General features: G+C 35.1%; 1 protein-coding gene across 3 annotated transcripts in view; it reads right to left on the bottom strand.

Annotated features, from left to right (window-relative positions):
• Positions 1–480: 480 nt before the first annotated feature.
• LOC306872844 (neuronal membrane glycoprotein M6-b-like) overlaps positions 481–19,198 on the bottom strand; it is a 49,279-nt gene continuing 30,561 nt past the window's right edge. For 2 of the 3 annotated variants that reach the window (XM_079421718.1, XM_079421717.1), the window contains exons 2-7: positions 9,005–9,191; positions 8,197–8,353; positions 6,879–7,047; positions 4,793–4,866; positions 3,709–3,774; positions 2,192–3,402 (exon numbers count right to left, since the gene is read on the bottom strand). In XM_079421718.1, the coding sequence (XP_079277844.1) occupies positions 3,319–3,402; positions 3,709–3,774; positions 4,793–4,866; positions 6,879–7,047; positions 8,197–8,353; positions 9,005–9,191 (737 nt within the window). In that variant the 3' untranslated portion in view covers positions 2,192–3,318. Of the gene's footprint in view, positions 1,437–2,191; positions 3,403–3,708; positions 3,775–4,792; positions 4,867–6,878; positions 7,048–8,196; positions 8,354–9,004; positions 9,192–19,198 lie in introns of those variants that run through there. The other variant, XM_079421716.1, reaches the window with a different exon arrangement.

The following is a 19,198-nucleotide window of genomic DNA, read 5'->3' as shown; positions in this document are numbered from 1 at the left end:
TTGTAAAAGTAGTAATAGAAAGAGAGAGAGAGACCAATTAGGAAAAAGATACACTGCAAAAACAAGGCTGCATTATTTGACTGTAAATTCAAACCATTTTCAGAGTTTCACGTCCACATAGCAATAACTCACACAGAGGAGTCACAATCATCTCATTAAACTCATGGTAAACATCAATCTTGCCATAAGAACAAATTCTAGAAGACTGAAAAATACCTAGATTTATCAATAAAACTGAAGGAAAGTATGTAACCTGTATAGCTGATGAGGGCAGTTTCCATTAGACATTATTAGTAAATAATTTAGCATTAGTTCATTTTTTGTTATAATTATTATTAAACAAACATCTACACTTTTTAGCCTGTCAGATTTATATCAATCAGTTTTCAGAATATCATTTTGAAGGTTGAGTGCTTGATTATGATACTCAAAACTGACAGCTTTGAGGAAATGTTCTTTTAAGAGTTTTTTTTTTTTTTTACTTTATGTGTGTGTGCGTGCGTGTGTGTGTGTTAATATACCTGCTTTCTATTACAAGATTAGTGCAATTTGTCAACAACCGGTATTGTTCCCCACCCCTTCCAAAAAATAAAGTAAGAAAGAGAGTTGGAAAAAGGCGAATTCAGAAATCTAAGATAGCCATAGAGCCCAGAGAAAGATCCTAAATAAACAGACATTTTCAATGCACAACCTGGCACCCATAATTAAAAAAACAACAACATTCATTCACTTTCACACATTTATATATATATATATTTATATATGTATAAAACACCAAAAAAAAAGGAAGTTCCTGCAAAATGTCTGTGAGGAGTTAGTGCAGACAGTCTATCATGTAAGCAGCGCTTCACCAAGACAATGCATCATAAAACCAAACATAACCCAGTTATAACCATGACTCTACACTGTACGTACAATTTCTAGCAATTCAAGAATACTTGCAAAATGACAGTACGATACTAGAATACATGCACTTTTATACCAGTGGTCTTTTGCACCATGAAGGAGATGAGCAAAACACATCGTATCACCATTAACTGCATGATTCCACTCATCATTTGTTACAGATGTTCAATATCTTGCCTGACATGTTTCATCATGATTATAACTAACTTATACCACTGTTATGATGTATAGTCAGGATAGTGCAGCGCTTAGCAGTGTTAGTTTGTATATAGTGTTTCATCTGAGGGTGGCAGGTTTGTGTGTGTGTGTGTGTGTGTGTGTGTGTGTGTGTTTTGGTGTTAGATAGAGGTTGAGTAGATAAGAGTTGGGAGAACTGTTTATGAGTAGGAGTTTAGGCCCTCCTTGGAGCGTGACTGCACATCCTGCAGCTCTTGATCATCTCTGGTTTTGATGTCCTGGTAGGCGTGAGTCTGCTGACACAGTCCCTTGAGATAGGCCCAGTTTGCTGCCAGGATCATCAGGTAGTGGATCTGTGGATGGTAGAGAAGGGGAGGAGACAAACAAAAGAGAAAGAGTGACAGAAACGGAGAAAGACAGAGGAAGAAACAGGTGGAGGGCAGGATTAGTCATGAGTGGGTTAGTTAGCCAAAGCCAGCTATACGAGTTAAGACAGTATTAGTTGCTCTTAAGAATCACTTAAGTAAATAAATCTCAGTCAATTATTATAGCTGCACCACACAGCAATCTATATTTGTTGATTGGAAAACACTGAAAAAAATGGACTGACTTTATTTTTTTAATAAGGAAATATATATTTATTCATTTTGGATTAATATTATATATCTTTTACTGTATATCTTTAGAGATAAGCCAAAATATTACGTGATTTAGGTATAATATAATTTTTATTTAATTGTGTGTGTGTTTTTAATATGCATTACATTTTCTATTACATACTAAAAAACATTTAAGCTAGTCAGCATGTGTCCTATATTTTATGTCACACAGTGTTATTATAGTAAACTAAAAGTAAAATCATAAAATATCTGATGTATATTTTACTTCAGCTAGTTGCCATGAGGTAATATTCCTAATTTTTATATAGTTTCTCTTAATGTAATAAAAAGGCTAAAACAAAAACTATATATATATATATATATATATATATATATATATATATATATATGAAAACTATATAGACATTTTAAATACTAAAATAACTATGGTGTCCAGCAAAAATTCTGTTTAAACAAAATTGTTTCTTTTTCATTTTTTTTCTCTATGCAAGTGCAAGTATTTGGTTTAATTTATTTATTTAACGATTCCAGCTATACCTGAACAAAACAGGTTTAAACCAGAAACTATTTCCGATTACAACAATACAAAAATGTACTTTAAATAAATGACATTTTTCAGTGTACCAGGTATCACATGAAATCTGGTTATTTCACGAGTTAGCAGTTAGTAAATAAAAGATGATGAACTACTGATATCTAAAGAAATTTAAAACAAACACAAATCCCCCTAAAACTATTAAATAAAAGAAACGTCTCCACAATAATTGTTTATTTCTGATTATTTCTGAAAACAGGAACTATACTGCTTTGAGAATTAATACAAAATCAAAAACTATATGCTGTCTGAATTCAATATTAAACATAATATTAAACTAAGTAGTAATCGGATGAAACTAAAAACAAAGGCTCTGAAAGAAAACAGCATTTTTAGAGTCAATTCCATGACTGCAAAACATCTCACAAGCAATTAAAAAGTACAGTCACACCCTTCACAGGTACATGTAGCATAGAATAAAAGTTTCTGAGCATAAACACAACATTCTTTATACCTTTCATAACAGCAGTAACTATGCCTTTCTCATCTACTGTAATTCACTTGCCTTTTCTATCTGGCTGGGTTCTGGACTACGGGTGCCTCAGGGTGGATATGATCCAATGGAGAGACATTATTACCAAATAGTAGCCTACTATTTTCTAGTTTTAATCCTGTCCATTCGGTGTTGTTGGACTAACAGAGAGTTACATTCTCACTACTAAAGTCATTTTCTCTTAAACTGTAAATAAGCTACATTATTCTGGATTGGTCATGCTATACTTTATATGAATTGGTACCTAGGTAAAAATGTATGCAAACATTGAGTGTGATGTATTATCCTTGTTTAGTGAAGAGATCACACATTGTCAAATTAGTATAGAAACAAAGATACAAATGAATTGAACATTAGACAATACTATTAATAGGCCCATGCTATGAACTAACAGTTCTCAATTTATTTCTCTCCTTTGCCTTTTCCTGTCCTCTTTCACTCACTCAGGTCCTCTCTCTCTCTATCTTTCTGTCTCTGTCTCTGAGAGCAACTTTCACAGACTTTGCAGTTGCCCTTATACAAAAAGCTTAAAACTTAGTGGTGTGACTGTGGTCGTAGCTCTTAAACTTCAACACTGCAAAGTTATACGTTGTGGCCATCACATAGATGAGCTGAATGGAAAAGAGACAAACCAGTGGGTGAGACCAAACAGTTTTAGATGCACAATAGCAACTTTACAATAGAAGTTGCACCACATCCCTTGAAAACCGAAAGCACAGTTGTTCAATCTGTGCCTATAAAGATTCTAAACTGATGACAGAATTGAAGAATATAGCACTATATTTCTCCTCAAAGAGCAATTCTTTTCTAAGCAATTTTACATAGTTTTTAACATCAAAGAAACTTATTCTACATATGAAACAGTTAAGAAAAGTATGAAATGAACAAGTGAACAAATGAACATCATGAACTCTTACCAGTGCGATCACAGTGGCTCCAGCTCCAGCACAGGCAACAATATAAAGATGGTAGGACAGATAGAACTGTAATAAAAAGAGTTTAGGAAATCCATTACACACAACTAAAGAGCTACAGACCTTGCCTCACAAAAATGTAATATTCCCCATTCAAAATAAAATGTACCTATTAAACTTTTCCTTTAAAAAGTATATTTTTAAAGGATAAACCAATCTTGTCAAGATAAATACAAGCCAACATTCCTTAAAATGGTACAAAAAAGTGTGTCTGTAACCCTACAAATCCTACTGTATCATATTTGATACACAAAGGACTCTGAATAATCAACATGAACAAAATTTGCTGTCAAATCTGTTGCACACAATCTACTTGCCTTCAGTCATCTGATTGATATCGTGGCTGTCGTGGTTCACAGGGGTTTTTTTTTTTTTGCTGTGAAATCTTTACTGATTTTTATAAGGTAAACCTAAGAATTATTTGGATATAATCATTTACTAAAGCGACTCAGGTTTACTTGAATATACATGCATCATTTTTGAAAAATCATGTTCAAATATATCAAATATGATCCATCAAGTTTTTGAGGGATGTTTGATCATCATTGCAATGCATTATATGTTTTGAAACCACAGTTAAAAAAAAAAAAAACTAAAAATGTAAATATTTTTTTCTAAGACATATTACTGAATTTAGCATATAGAATGACATCTGTTATTTATATAATTTAATGTAAGTAGTCTGCTATACTGTTATAAAGATCTCATTGATTTACATTACAAGCCATCAGAATTTCATATTTTAGGCCATATACGTAAAAGTATTGCATATTTTTGCTTAGCTTGGGCCCCCCTCCCAATACTCTCAGTGTATCATACCATATGAGTCATAAAAGTTCAACATAAACACATATGCAACTCTTTCTTTTTAGATTTTGTCTGAAGTTTCAATAAACCGTTCCATTAAAAAACTCCAACTATTATTTCATGTTTTACGCTTTACAGGTAGATATGTAAACATGAAAAGAAAAGATCTTCCTGCCAATGCAAATGTGGTGATCTTCAGGGAAAAATTAGGTAACTTTACCTCACTAGTATTGCAGATGTCACTTAGCGTGGAGCCACAGGCTTTACCAGGAGTAGCGTTCCATGGGATGATTCCTGAAAATGATTATATTCGTCACATACATTAATCTAAAAGGTTATAAGGACTAATAAAGCAATACACTCGAATAATTCTAGATTATTAAATATATATTAAATATATTATAAATTAAATAAATTAAAATCAAACACACATACATATATATACAGTGGGTACAGAAAGTATTCAGACCCCCTTAAATTTTTCACTCTTTGTTATATTGCAGCCATTTGCTAAAATCATTTAAGTAAAATTTTTTTCCTCATTAATGTACACACAGCACCCCATATTGACAGAAAAACACAGAATTGTTGACATTTTTGGAGATTTATTAAAAAAGAAAAACTGAAATATCACATGGTCCTAAGTATTCAGACCCTTTGCTCAGTATTTAGTAGAAGCACCCTTTTGATCTAATACAGCCATGAGTCTTTTTGGGAAAGATGCAACAAGTTTTTCACACCTGGATTTGGGGATCCTCTACCATTCCTCCTTACAGATCCTCTCCAGTTCTGTCAGGTTGGATGGTAAACGTTGGTGGACAGCCATTTTTAGGTCTCTCCAGAGATGCTCAATTGGGTTTAAGTCAGGGCTCTGGCTGGGCCATTCATGAACAGTCACGGAGTTGTTGTGAAGCCACTCCTTCGTTATTTTAGCTGTGTGCTTAGGGTCATTGTCTTGTTGGAAGGTAAACCTTCGGCCCAGTCTGAGGTCCTGAGCACTCTGGAGAAAGTTTTCGTCCAGGATATCCCTGTACTTGGCCGCATTCATCTTTCCTTCAATTGCAACCAGTCGTCCTGTCCCTGCAGCTGAAAAACACCCCCACAGCATGATGCTGCCACCACCATGCTTCACTGTTGGGACTGTATTGGACAGGTGATGAGCAGTGCCTTGTTTTCTCCACACATACCGCTTAGAATTAAGGCCAAAAAGTTCTATCTTGGTCTCATCAAACCAGAGAATCTTATTTCTCACCATCTTGTGGTTCTTCTGGTGTTTTTTTGTGTCTTGCACTGAGGAGAGGCTTCCGTCGGGCCACTCTGCCATAAAGCCCCGATTGGTAGAGGGCTGCAGTGATGGTTGACTTTCTACAACTTTCTTCCATCTCCCGACTGCATCTCTGGAGGTCAGCCACACTGATCTTTAGGTTCTTCTTTACCTCTCTCACCAAGGCTCTTCTCCCCCGATAGCTCAGTTTGGCCGGACGGCCAGCTCTAAGAAGGGTTCTGTTCGTACCAAACGTCTTCCATTTAAGGATTATGGATGCCACTGTGCTCTTAGAAACCTTAAGTGCAGCAGAATTTTTTTTTGTAACCTTGGCCAGATCTGTGCCTTGCCACAATTCTGTCTCTGAGCTCTTCAGGCAGTTCCTTTGACCTCATGATTCTCATTTGCTCTGACATGCACTGTGAGCTGTAAGGTCTTATATAGACAGGTGTGTGGCTTTCCTAATTAAGTCCAGTCAGTATAATCAAACACAACTGGACTCAAATGAAGGTGTAGAACCATCTCAAGGATGATCCGAAGAAATGGACAGCCCCTGAGTTAAATATATGAGCGTCACAGCAAAGGGTCTGAATACTTAGGACCATGTGATATTTCAGTTTTTCTTTTTTAATAAATCTTCAAAAATGTCAACAATTCTGTGTTTTTCTGTCAATATGGGCTGTGTGTACATTAATGAGGAAAAAAAGGAACTTAAATGATTTTAGCAAATGGTTGCTGCAATATAACAAAGAGTGAAAAATTTAAGGGGGTCTGAATACTTTCCGTACCCACTGTATATATATATATATATATATATTCATTTTCCCACTGCTAGGGGTTTCAGTAAATGCTAGAGAAGGAAACATCTGATTGTATTTTTTAAGAGGAAGTGTACAGTAGTTAGCACTGACAGATTTATCTCAACAGCTGCATTCCATTAGAATAACTCACTCCTTACATAGTAAAGTGATGTTAATTTTGTAACTAAATACAACCAAGTATTATTCACTGGTTCACTGTTGAGGACAATCAAGCTTTTTACCATACTGCCGCACATCGACACAGATGTTGTCCACAGAGGTGAGATTGGCAATAGGGGACTTCATGGCTCCACATGTGGTCCACATGTTATAAAACAGGAAAACGGGCACCGCAGAGAAGCCAAAGATACCCAGCCATCCCAAGCCCAAAATGTATGTGAGGAACACAAACTTAAAAAAAAAAAAGAGAGAGAAAGTTGTTAGCCTCTCATGCTCACATATTCATTCAATATCCACATAATAATATTGTGATGACTAGAATAATGTCATATTTTTTTAATCCTGCAGTGCATACTGTATGAATGTGACCCAGAATCATGACCTATTTACTGCTGGATCACCTTGGATGTGTTACTACTTGATTATCACACTCGCTCATGTGAACAAACACACGTTTTCCAGACTAACGCATAACACATGCGTACATTGCCTAAAGGCTTTAGATGGATGCTACTGAACATCTGCAGTGATTAAAGCAACTGGGGTATATAGCACTGATCGTGCCAAATCCATCCTAAAGGGTTGGGGTTTGCTTATGTACAGTTGGCGTATATGTGTGTGAATATGCCAAATCTAGCATTAATGTTTATGGATGGGGAGATGCATTTATGAGCGTGCACGTTTATATAATTATGTGTAAGTGTATTTTTCAAACGTGCCTGATATATCTGCAAAAAGCTAATTACAAGTTTCATTACATAGGTTGTTCTATGTATCACAACAGTTCAGAAAGTGAGTGGCCCTAAAGGGTCAATGTTCTATTGCATTGGAAAATAATGTACAACCTACACTAAACCCTCCTCTAAATATAACATATTTGTGTGAACAAAAGCAAATGTGAGATAAAAATGCATTTGCTGAAACAATAATGCCATTTTAGCTTACTTCTACAGGTCTTTGAGGAGGATTCGTACTTGAGCTCTACACATCACAAGTACAATGCTGTACCGGGTGAGATTCTGAGCAAGTTTATGCTGTCAAAACATACACCAAACATATGAAGCTGGTTGTGTGATGCAAATATCAAGTTGTGTTAGTTTACAAATCATGCACTATGGTAAAAGTGTCTGAGGTCATAATAACATAATATTGTGCAAAGAACTAAGTGAAAATAAGTCTTTATTAATCAATAACCAGCCCCGTAACCATTCTTTGTGTGAAAAGAAATAAACGTTTTTGGTGTTTTACATGTTTCACTTGATAACTTGAATTGAAATGTGTCGGCACATTTTTGAGTTTTGCAGAAACAAAGGTAGAGGAATGTTTTTTTTCCAGTGAGACTGGGTTATGTCCATGCTTGTATGTGTGCACTGGCCTCACCATGGCACTGATGCAGCGTCCACACACAGTGGTCTTGAACTCGCTGTGCATCTCTTTGACAGCACTGGTGGTGTAGAAGCCCTCAGCCAACAGGATGATGCCATACAGGAAGAAGAAACAGGCGATTCCATAGATGATGTACTGCAAAATCTGAACCCTGTATAACAAAGGAAACTTTTAACTATAGTGAATGTGTTAATGTAAGAGACCTAGGGTGGACATAAATCCTTCAACATTATCTAATATTTCTATGGACAAACTGAGATTTTCTTATTCGACTGGCACTTGTTCCTTTCAAATTAACATGCATGAAAAGATATTGATACCAAAGTATCTAGTCATAGCTTATTTAAGATCACATTTCCCAGAGTTCCTGCTCACTAAACAATTGTGGCAGTGATTGATTTGACTTTTATGTGGGGGATGCAGATGTACGCTTGGCAGATTTTATCAGTGGTATTGTGTATACGGCACAGGGCCACTGACAGTAAAGATGTACACAGGAAATTAAAGGCAATAGATCATTTGTTCCCAGTAAAGCTCCAGATGACATGATGGATACTGCCAGTTATTTGCTGGCATTCTAGAGGTCATTACTCAGCACATAGTCACCCTTGAACATGTCATAGACACAACAGGTAGAAAATGCTAAACTCAAAGTTAGCTTTTTTTCTCTTTCAATATACCTCTAATAATCATCACACCTCAAGCAACTCACAGTATTAATCTAAATAAATGAACAACTATCATTGGGAAGTTATTATTTATGGACTTTGGTGCATTTTAATTGCTGTTTGAACACACTTACACATCAGTGAGAGTAGCATGGTCAGAGGTGATGCGAGAGAAGTGGTTTTCCACCATGGTCACAGTGCCTGTAAGTGCCACATGCCCACAGCCGCAGAACAGAGCAACACCCGAAAAGCACAAGATGGTGGCCACCAAAGAGGCGTAAGGGACACCGCCCAGACACTTGATGCAACACTCGAAGCAGCCTGTAGGGGGAGAAAGAGAGACTTCATGTTTTCGATATTTCTATGCTACTTTCTAGTATATCACTTAGATTTTTTTATGTTATAATTAACCACACATGCATTTTGAATATTGTATTTGAACACTGAACATTAAGGCCACAAACTACTTCAGACATAATGTTTTATCACTTTATCAACTCTGCCTTTGACGCATCGAGAAGTGAGGTTCATGTGTCTGGCGTCTTGACACCTCACTGCGACACAATCATGTCAGATGAAATCATCTGGCCGTCCATGACAAGCCATCTTCACACTCACGTCATATGACATGTGGTGAGGCTGATGTACTGTAAGAGTTTAATTACAACTACTAACAAATACATTTCTCTTTTTTGAATGCTCAATGATCAGGTTCACTGTTAACAATCATTATTTTACAAAACAGAATGGAAAATAGCCATATGTAAATGTAATATGTGACATATATTGCTATATCAAGGGTGATATTGCCATATGTTACCTATAAGGCCATATTTGTATAAATAACATACTCAAACTCCCAATAGTACAATTTGTATTATGTACATATCAATAATATCTATATAATGATTTCTATATGGTATAATATGTAGCATCCCTATATAACAATGTTTAATTTATAAATGCAACTGTATTAAAACAACATATACAAAAATGTGTTTTTTTTAAACATGTCTGTTAGATTACATGGATAAATCTGTCCTTCAGTTGCCAGCAGTTCTCCCTCACCAAAGAATGCATTATCATGGGAAAAACACAGAAGGCTGTGTTCAGAATCTACTAAGTTTTTTGGACATACAGTACATACAGTTCATTTTTCTTATTATGCATATTCATCAATGAACAAAAAATGTCAAAACTGAACTTCTTTTCTATGACTCCCTCAGACCCTCCCAAGGCCTGGAAAGCAGTTACATTTGAAACAAAAACAAGCTCATATCATAAGTTATCTAGGTCAAAGAGGAAGTGCTGTGAAGAGATGGAGTTACAGAGCACAGAAATCAATGGAACACAATCAACCAGGGCCCACAACAATAACCTGCACTGGGGCCCACATGCCCTGACAATGTCTATCTTTTATATTTATGGATGGATATACATAGCCTATACATGACATTAACGTTCAAAAATGTCCAAAATGCATCACACATACAAAAACATACATATTTTTATGGGATATATGAAATTGTTCCAGTTTCTAATAGCTTTCATATATATTTTTACTTCATATTACAATATATTTCATACCTGAAAATTAAATATATGTACATATAGTAATTAAATATGCATATGGGTACTAGTACTTTTACAATGCTGCTTTCTGAAAAAAAAGTCCTCGGTTTGAAAACGCAAAATTCAACATTTAGAATGATAATTTTGGAAATACATGGGAAAATGTATTTCTGTTCTTACTTAAGCACTTCCCTTTAAAAAGTGAACATTCTAATTTTATTCTTTATTCATGCCTTCTGAAGAGTGAAAAATATTCTGTATGCAGTGAAGTCACTGCTGATTCATTTTGTTCTCTGCCTATTTATCTTCTTCCAGAGACATTAAACAACACCAACTCCCCCACATGCATGAATAATGCATCATAGATAGACTGCAACTTATGATCTTAAGACATCTATGGTGCACAGAAAAAGAGTGTTGAGTGTCTGCCTGAGGAACTACATTTTATTTTCCATAAAAAAGCACTGTGGCAGTACCAAGGTACAGTGATGGTATCAGATAATAAATAAATTATTTATTTATTTGTATAGATTTTTTTTTACAATACATATAATACTATATGAATGTTTACCAGATTAATATACAATATTAGCATGGTAGATGTAAACAAAACAACAACAACATGGCAATTTTGTACATGTTTTGCAAGTGTACTATGTGTTTACAGCTCGTGTGTGAAACTTTTTGCACAATTTAAGAGCATAATAGGCTTCTTATGTAATCCAAGCAAGATGAATAAGTAAAGAGAACATACTGCATGTAAGAAAACAGAAAAAAAATTGATACCTTGCTTTGCCTTGCTGTTACTGCTTTCAAACTGTATATATTAAGAGTTAATAGGGATTTTGACTGAATAGGGGTCTTTAGAAAGTCATGCTAATAGAAGAGTACACCGGCAGGGTCATTTCTGACATCAGTGGGCCCTCTGACCCTCCTGTCACACACTCACATTAGTGATGCTAATTCATTTTTACAGTGAACAGAACTTCTCTGAATATACAAAAGCATCTGTTCCGCACTGTCACACTGTTACCTCTTACAACAGCTGCTGCTCAGTTCATAATAGACCATTTAAAGAGGTAAAATGGTTTCTCAACATGAAGAGGATGATTACAGCAGTTATCTGACAGCAATATGAAATTTCATTTAATGTGTGCTGTGACTGGTTACATCAGGAGTGGTCATAAAAAAACATATGGCTACTGCAGTTAAGCTTGGGAATGAAACATGGCAGGTTAAGATAGGGAAAAAAATATTTTAGGATATTTAACTATCGTTTCCAGCTTTATTCTTATAATGATGCTACTCATTTCATATGTGTGTTCACTTAATGTACTGCTGATTTTATAATCAAGTATATAATATAATTAAATTAAAAAAAAAGTTTCATTGTAATTTCATTTCATTCAGTAATTTCAATTACAATTTAATTGTAAGTCCCACTAATTTGGCATGGCATGACATATGGCATTACATTCATCACTATCATACCATTAAAAATATTGAATTAAATGATTTTTCTATGTAATTTCAATGTAGGCAAATGTTTGTTCCCTGAAAATGCAGAAATTGTCCATCACTTTGTTTAATAGTATTATGTTGTCACATTTCTAGTCTTTAAAGGAATAGTTCAATAATGAAAATGACAATTTTAAAAGCACAACAATTACCGTTTCAAAATGAATAGAATATTAGAATGAAGACAAAAAAAATTCCTGACATTTTTAGGTGTAAATGGCACCGTTTCCTGAGAATGGGCTGTGTTACACATGCAAGTTTATTTGCATCAACCAGAGATCTGGACACGTGATATTCTTCATCCAACCACATTCATTATTATTCTCAATGCTCATGCAAACTCAATTCCATGAGTAAACTGCTTAATTCAACCAGTAGTGTTAGTCGTAGCTCAGGCAAACCAGAAGAACAGAGACAATAGAGCAAGAGGAGATACATGCTGCTTGTGACATAGAGTGCTTATATAATGCTTGTTAAAAATAGCTTCAAACACACACACACACACACAAAGAGGAAAAAAGAAGAGCGTAAAATTGCACACTCTTGCGTGTGCCACTGGTGTTTCCATGGCAACCATGTGCAATTGGTCTCTTTAACACCTCATAATTGCAGCCGTGTGAATATCTTTGGGATATCTTACTGTTTTCAACATTTTCTTCATAAAATAATGTGAGAAATGACTGAAGCATGAAGCTGCTATTTGTTGTTGGGGAGATAGCAAGACATAGTGAAGTGACTTTTGCACATGACCCTGTCTAAATGAAGAGACATGAATTCAGGTTGTGTGTTCAATGAATAAATTCATTATTATGACTAAATTCAGAATGATTCCAGTAAGGACATTCCAAAATTTCCCCTTTATACCTCCAAAATAGTTTACATTATCTTTTGTTTTCCTTTTTTTTTAAATGAAATAATCTGACTGAATTTCTGTATCACTGGCCAATCTCAAATGCAGTGTCAATATTTGTTACTTTAAGTTTTAAGAGTGTTACAGTACACCTTAAAATATTATTTCTATAAAATTGGTGTAAACGGTAAACTAACATTCTAAAATTACCCTCCAATTTTATAAAAATGTATATCACTCTCTCTATGTTTATGCCTTACTCAAACATTGCATTGCTCATTTCCTTCCTCAGTTAAGTAGATTACACTTTAGCTTAGTGACCATTATTAACTAGTTGCTTATTAGCATGCACATCACTAACATATTGGCTGTTTATTAGTACTTATTAAGCCTTATTCTTATTCTACATGACCACATATCCCTTAATCCTATCCCATACCTAAACAACTTTACTAACTATTAATAAGCAGCAAATTAGGAGTTTGAGGCAAAATACATAGTTAATAGTTAGTTAATAGTGAGCATTGGTCTGTCCCCAAACTAAAGTTTGACCACATGCATGCATGCACACACACACACACACACACACACACACACACACATATATATATATATATATGAAGAGTTTATTTGCAAAAACAGATAACTCCATTTTTTTTTAAATCACGTTTTTTATTATGTTATCATGTTTTTATTGTGTTAGTTAGCTGTATTTGTTAGTTATTTTTAACCTAATCAAAATGATCTGTTTTTGCAAATAAACTCTTCATATATATATATATATATATATATATATAAGTGTGTGTGTGTGTGCATGTTTATGTGGTTTATGAGGACACAAATTTGTATAATGACATGGGTATGACAGAGGTATTACAATATGAAGGTGGTTTATGAGGACACTGCCTATGTTCCCGTAATTCAAAAGGCTTAAAAAACATATTAAATGGTGTTTTTTTGAAAATCTAAAAATGCACAAAGTCTCGTGTGAGGGCTACGTTTAGGTGTAGGGTTGGTGTAGGGCAATAGCACACACAGTTTGTTCAGTATAAAAACCATTACGCCTATGGAGAGTCCCCATAAACCACAAAAACCAACATGTGTGTGTGTGCATGTGTGCGTGCATGCGTGTGGTCAAACTTTAGTTTGGGGACAATATATAATATATATATATATATATATATATATATATACACACACAGTCATCAAATGTAACAACTCAAACCAGGAAGCCTCGCAGAAATAAGTTCAGAAAATCAGAAACGTATTTGTCAGGGAGCTCTGAAAGAGGAGATGAAGCTCTGAGAGAAGCAGCTTTGCATCCGTGTTGCATAATAAATCTATCCTATTAATGTTAATGAGCTAATGAGGTTAAACCAGAGGTGCTGAGATACTGCCTTACACTGTAGATACATGCCGATTACATTAAAGCTTAGTGGTGCTGACACAAAACTTCAATTACAAATGAAAAGTTAGTGCACATTTTGACTTCAAAATCTATTGGTATAAAATGTGCTCTCCCTCAGAACTTCCTGGTGCCTGTTGAGGACCTCCAATGGACATCCGTGACTGTGCCTGAACCGTTCTCCATTTATCAACAGTGTTTAAGAGCTTTAATGGGCCATAGACAGGCAAAACAGGGCAGCTCTCTTTGCAGCCATAAAGGAAATCAATGAGCTATTCATTAGTGTTGAATTTAGAATGCAAAGATTACACGGGTCATCTCTCTCCGTCTCTACACTCAACTGTCTCCCTCAGCTATTTAGCATCTGACAAAATACATTTTACAACTGCATACAGAACTCATAAATTCTTTCTCATAAGTTTTTTTATTTTACAATATTTTTTGTTTTACTACTTCAACATGTCCACTGTATCAGAAGAGGATTTGAGGTCCCTTCATTATTAAACTGGAAGATCTGGGATGTTCTATGGAATGAGCTCCACATTAAAAAAGGGATACTTTTTGTTACAGCTAAATTTATAAATTTGTATAATTTATTTCTCATATTATATTTATGGTTTGGTTCAAACCTTAAATTTTGATTTTATATAAATCAATAATATTTATTTTCCCAAAGACACAAACATTCATAGAAAGTAAAAAGTTTATTTTTTATGCAGACCTACCATACGTAATCAAAATATTTTCTTTAGACATAAGCCAAAATGTTACTTAATGTAGGTCAATATAATAAATTTGTGCCTTTTTACAACTTAATTTCATGATAAACTGAGATTCTCAAATATTAAAATCTGATTTTTGACCTAAATACATTTAGATATGACAATTGTTTTCAGTCTGTTCTGTACATCATAAAGCCAAAATACTATTTAAACATTTTTTTCCCCCTATAGTGGTGTTATTTGACAAACTGAACAAAACAGGTTTAAACTGATTTGACCAATAAAAATGCACTGTAAACAAATGACACTGTCATTTCACTTTTTTCAGTGAAGACACACAATACCAATCAACCAATGTCTTTCATCTATCAAACATTGCTGTCAGTGGTAAAAAAAAAAAGAAAGCCAAATACCAAGTTCAAAATCTTGTAAAACACAGAGCCATAATCCTTTTGGGACTAACAAGAAGACCAGTAAAGAGGCCGATTGATCTGAAGCTCTGACAGCTAACCGTTCCTGGTCCAGGATGATAGATCAGGTCAGCTTTAATCTATGCTTGACATCCAACACTAAATGACCTAAAAGTGAGCACCAATGTTCATTTAGCATTTGGCATTGCTGCATTTGGTAAATCGGGTCAGATTATGTGATGTCAGTGAATCAGTGCGTTTCGATGGAGAACGAGAAAGGCAGGCAGGAGTTTTATGAGTTGAACAGACCTAGATGGGTAATGGTTTGGAATTGCTTTCGTCCACCCCCACCTCAGCGGCCACTGCCAGATGCAGCTGTGATTTGTTATATGAATTTATATAGGCCTACATGTAGCTAGAAGGCAGCAACAGCTGTTAAAACTGAGAATGGCTCTACATGATAGGCTTTAAATGTAAAACTTGCCAAACCTTGATTGTTTATATGGTTCAGTAATAAATTAATAAATTATTACAATAAATTATTATTATTGGCTTAGCTCTTTTTGAGCACAAAAATGCATCAAACACATGGAATACTGCATTAAGGAAAATAACCCCTTAAATTTTACACACTTTTTCCAAAATGCCAATGAGATTTACAATAAAAGATAATGCTTCAAAATATTGATTCCAAATAAAACAAAAGGCCCTCTGCCCTGCAAAACATGTTTATGTAGGTGCAGACTTTCTAAAGGGCTTCTGAATGGTTGTTGCTCCTCTGTTAGATGTTCTGCAGTGAGAAGCAATCAGACTGAAAGTCCCCTCACAAGCTCTTTTTACAACCGTACAGTAGATCCTCTGCCAGAGTTTAGCAAGGTTTTCTCAAATGAAACAGAGAGTGAGACAGGAAAGAAAGAATGAACGCAGATTTTTTGGGCCCGGGGGCTGGTGAAAAGTGGTTGCCATGGCAGCGTTCTGCCCACGACCCAGTTGAGTGCACGCACATCTGACTGTCTCCGCAATGCCACGGTTTCTACATGCTTCCCACTCATTCACTAGCCCAGGGGAGAGAGTGTGTGTGCGTGTGTAAACCTGACCTGAACTGTGATTACTTGAAGGCCAGAGATATTGGTTTTGCAAACTTTGGTCTATTGTTAATCTTTACATTTTTTGGGATACTTCATTTTTTGTTTCAATCTTGATTTTCTTACATCTGCAAAACATTCAATATTTTAACAGTTTTGTCCACATGATGAAAACCAGCAGAGTCTGATCATCTTCATTTCAAAATTGAATTTTGCAACTTGACCCTGTTATTGAACGGGATCGAAGCAACACTGAACTGAAAAAAAATGACGCTACTGTCTTCTGTAGAGCTGCTTCAGAGTTATAGAGAACTTTACACAGTTATTGAACTGAACTCAATCAATACTGAGCTGAATAGTTACACTATTGTCTTCTGTAGTGCTGCTTTACAACAGAATTTTAATTTTATCTCATTTGATGAAGTTTGCATCAATGATCCTGTTTATTACTGTGAAGCTGCTTTGGGACAATCTGTATTGTATAAAGTGCTATAGAAATAAATGTGACTTGTCTAAAACTACAACCCCACTGACTTTCATTGTACCCTGAAAAAATGGTAACATCTAATTGAACTGGTTTTAAGTCAAATATGTGATTTAGTAGCGTAGGGTCAACTTAAATACATTAATTTATTTAAAACTACTTTATATGGGTTAAATCATGAAGAAATATCTCTAGTAACCATTTTTGCGGTTTATGGATAAAATATATTTTTTAAAGTATAGTTTTTGTGTTCCACTGAAGAAAAAAAACCATACAAAATCATAATAAATCTAAATCATTAGAATGACATGAGAGCGAGGACATAATTTTCTCTGTACGAGAGTCCTCAACAGGGTCACCCCCTCCCACTTCGTCTCCTCTTCTGCTAAATGTGGAATATATAAAAAGATTCTATTTGTATTCATTAACCTACAAAGTCACACAGGTAGAGTCAATGCTTTGAACTGTTTTAAAGAGTACTTTCCGAGATTGAATAGCACTTCAAATAGCACTGAAATTTTACAGTTAAATGTAAATTGAATATTTAAGCTTTTGTGGGTAAGCATTGACCCCCCAAGCATATTAATTAACAACAGATTGTGTGATAAAAGTAGAACAAGAATCGTTATTTAAGGATTGGTGAATATTTAAATGGTCATATGCATATTTCTGCTATAGGCCATTCCTTTTTAGGAGTGGCATATTAATTTGTATTTGCCAATTTTCTGTGCACTCTGAGAAGAATTCTCTCTCAAGCGAGAAAAACACTGACACAATGTCAGTTTTGGTAGAGACACAGCCGATCTGTTCAAGCTGTTGGAGCCCTGCCATCTCTCTCTGCCCTTATGGCTCATTATACATTTCTCTTTAATGTTTGCCACTGGCAAAATGTCCCATATTCTCCCTGTGCAAAGACTATATACTGTACGCCTGTATATTCACTCACATCACTAAAGAGCTTTAGATTGAATTATGCTTAGGCTATTTATCTAACAAAGCACCATCAAACTGATCTACCATTTTATTGCTTGAATAACATTGAGCTAGAGGTTACAAATATTGCCAGCTTTTACATTTCATGCGTAAAAAATTGTAACATAAAAATGGTTCCATTTAAATAAACTGGTTTTAAATCAAATATATTACGTAATATTACTAAATCAACCCAAATACATTAATCTATACCACTAAAACTACTTTATATTGGTTAACCCATGTAGAAATATCTCTTCAAAGTAACAACGGCAGGTTACAACTTTTTGCAGTGTAGTTAAAAAAGGTGCATTTACGAATTTTGAGCATAAGAATGTTCAAAAAAGTCTTATTTACAACTGGGAATTTAAGATGATACCCATGTTGTGATGTTAGAAGGGTAATGAATGAATTAGAAAGTGTAACTTTCTGTGCTGTAATTCAGCATAAATCAGGCTACCAAGCTGCTTGCATAAAATTCAAGGCATTAATGTTTGCCTACAGAACCACCACTGTCTCTGCACCCCTTTACCTAAATTCATTACTTCAGACTTATGTGCCCTCTAGAAGCTTGCGTTCTGCAAGTGAATGTTGGTTTATTGTGCCATCCAAAAGAGGCACAAAAGCACTTTCATGGACTTTTAAATTAAATGTTCCCTCCTGGTGGGAATAACCCCAACTCAATCCGAGCAGTTGAGTCCTTAGCCATCTTCAAGAATCGGCTAAAAACACATCTATTCAATCTTTATTTGACCCTCTAACTTTAGCACTATTCTAATTCTATTCTTAAAGGGGTCATCGGATGCCCATTTTCCACAACTTGATATGATTCTTTAGGGCCTTAATGAAAAGTCTATAACATACTTTGGTTAAAATTTCTCAATGGTAGTGTAAAAAACACCTTATTTACCCTGTCAAAATCAGCTCTATTTTCATCAAGCCGTTTTTAGTCCATGCTGCTTTAAATGCTAATGAGCTCTGCTCGCCCCGCCCTCTCTTCCATGGGGTGACGAGCAGTACTGTTTACTTTAGCCGCGAAACTGGCTAACTAGCACGTTATTAGGAAAGGCAAAGATTTGCAAAGATTCATAAAAAACGTTATACTCACTTCTTCTGTAGATGGATCATGAATGATTCACGTGAACATAGACGCATTTAGGCAGATAAGGGATCTGCGCATTCACTTCAAAGCAAAAGTAACGTTAATGCTCTGCGTCTTCAGCAGCTCAGATGTCGGGGGGTGAATGATGACTGCTATATTCATTATTACATCCAACAACAAAACACCTCAATCACTCAATCAGAGACAT

The sequence above is a fragment of the Barbus barbus genome (genome assembly GCF_936440315.1).
Source record: "Barbus barbus genome assembly, chromosome: 7".
Classification (NCBI taxonomy): Eukaryota; Metazoa; Chordata; class Actinopteri; order Cypriniformes; family Cyprinidae; genus Barbus; species Barbus barbus.
Note: the sequence above shows the minus strand (reverse complement) of the source record. Positions and strands in the feature narration are given on the sequence as shown.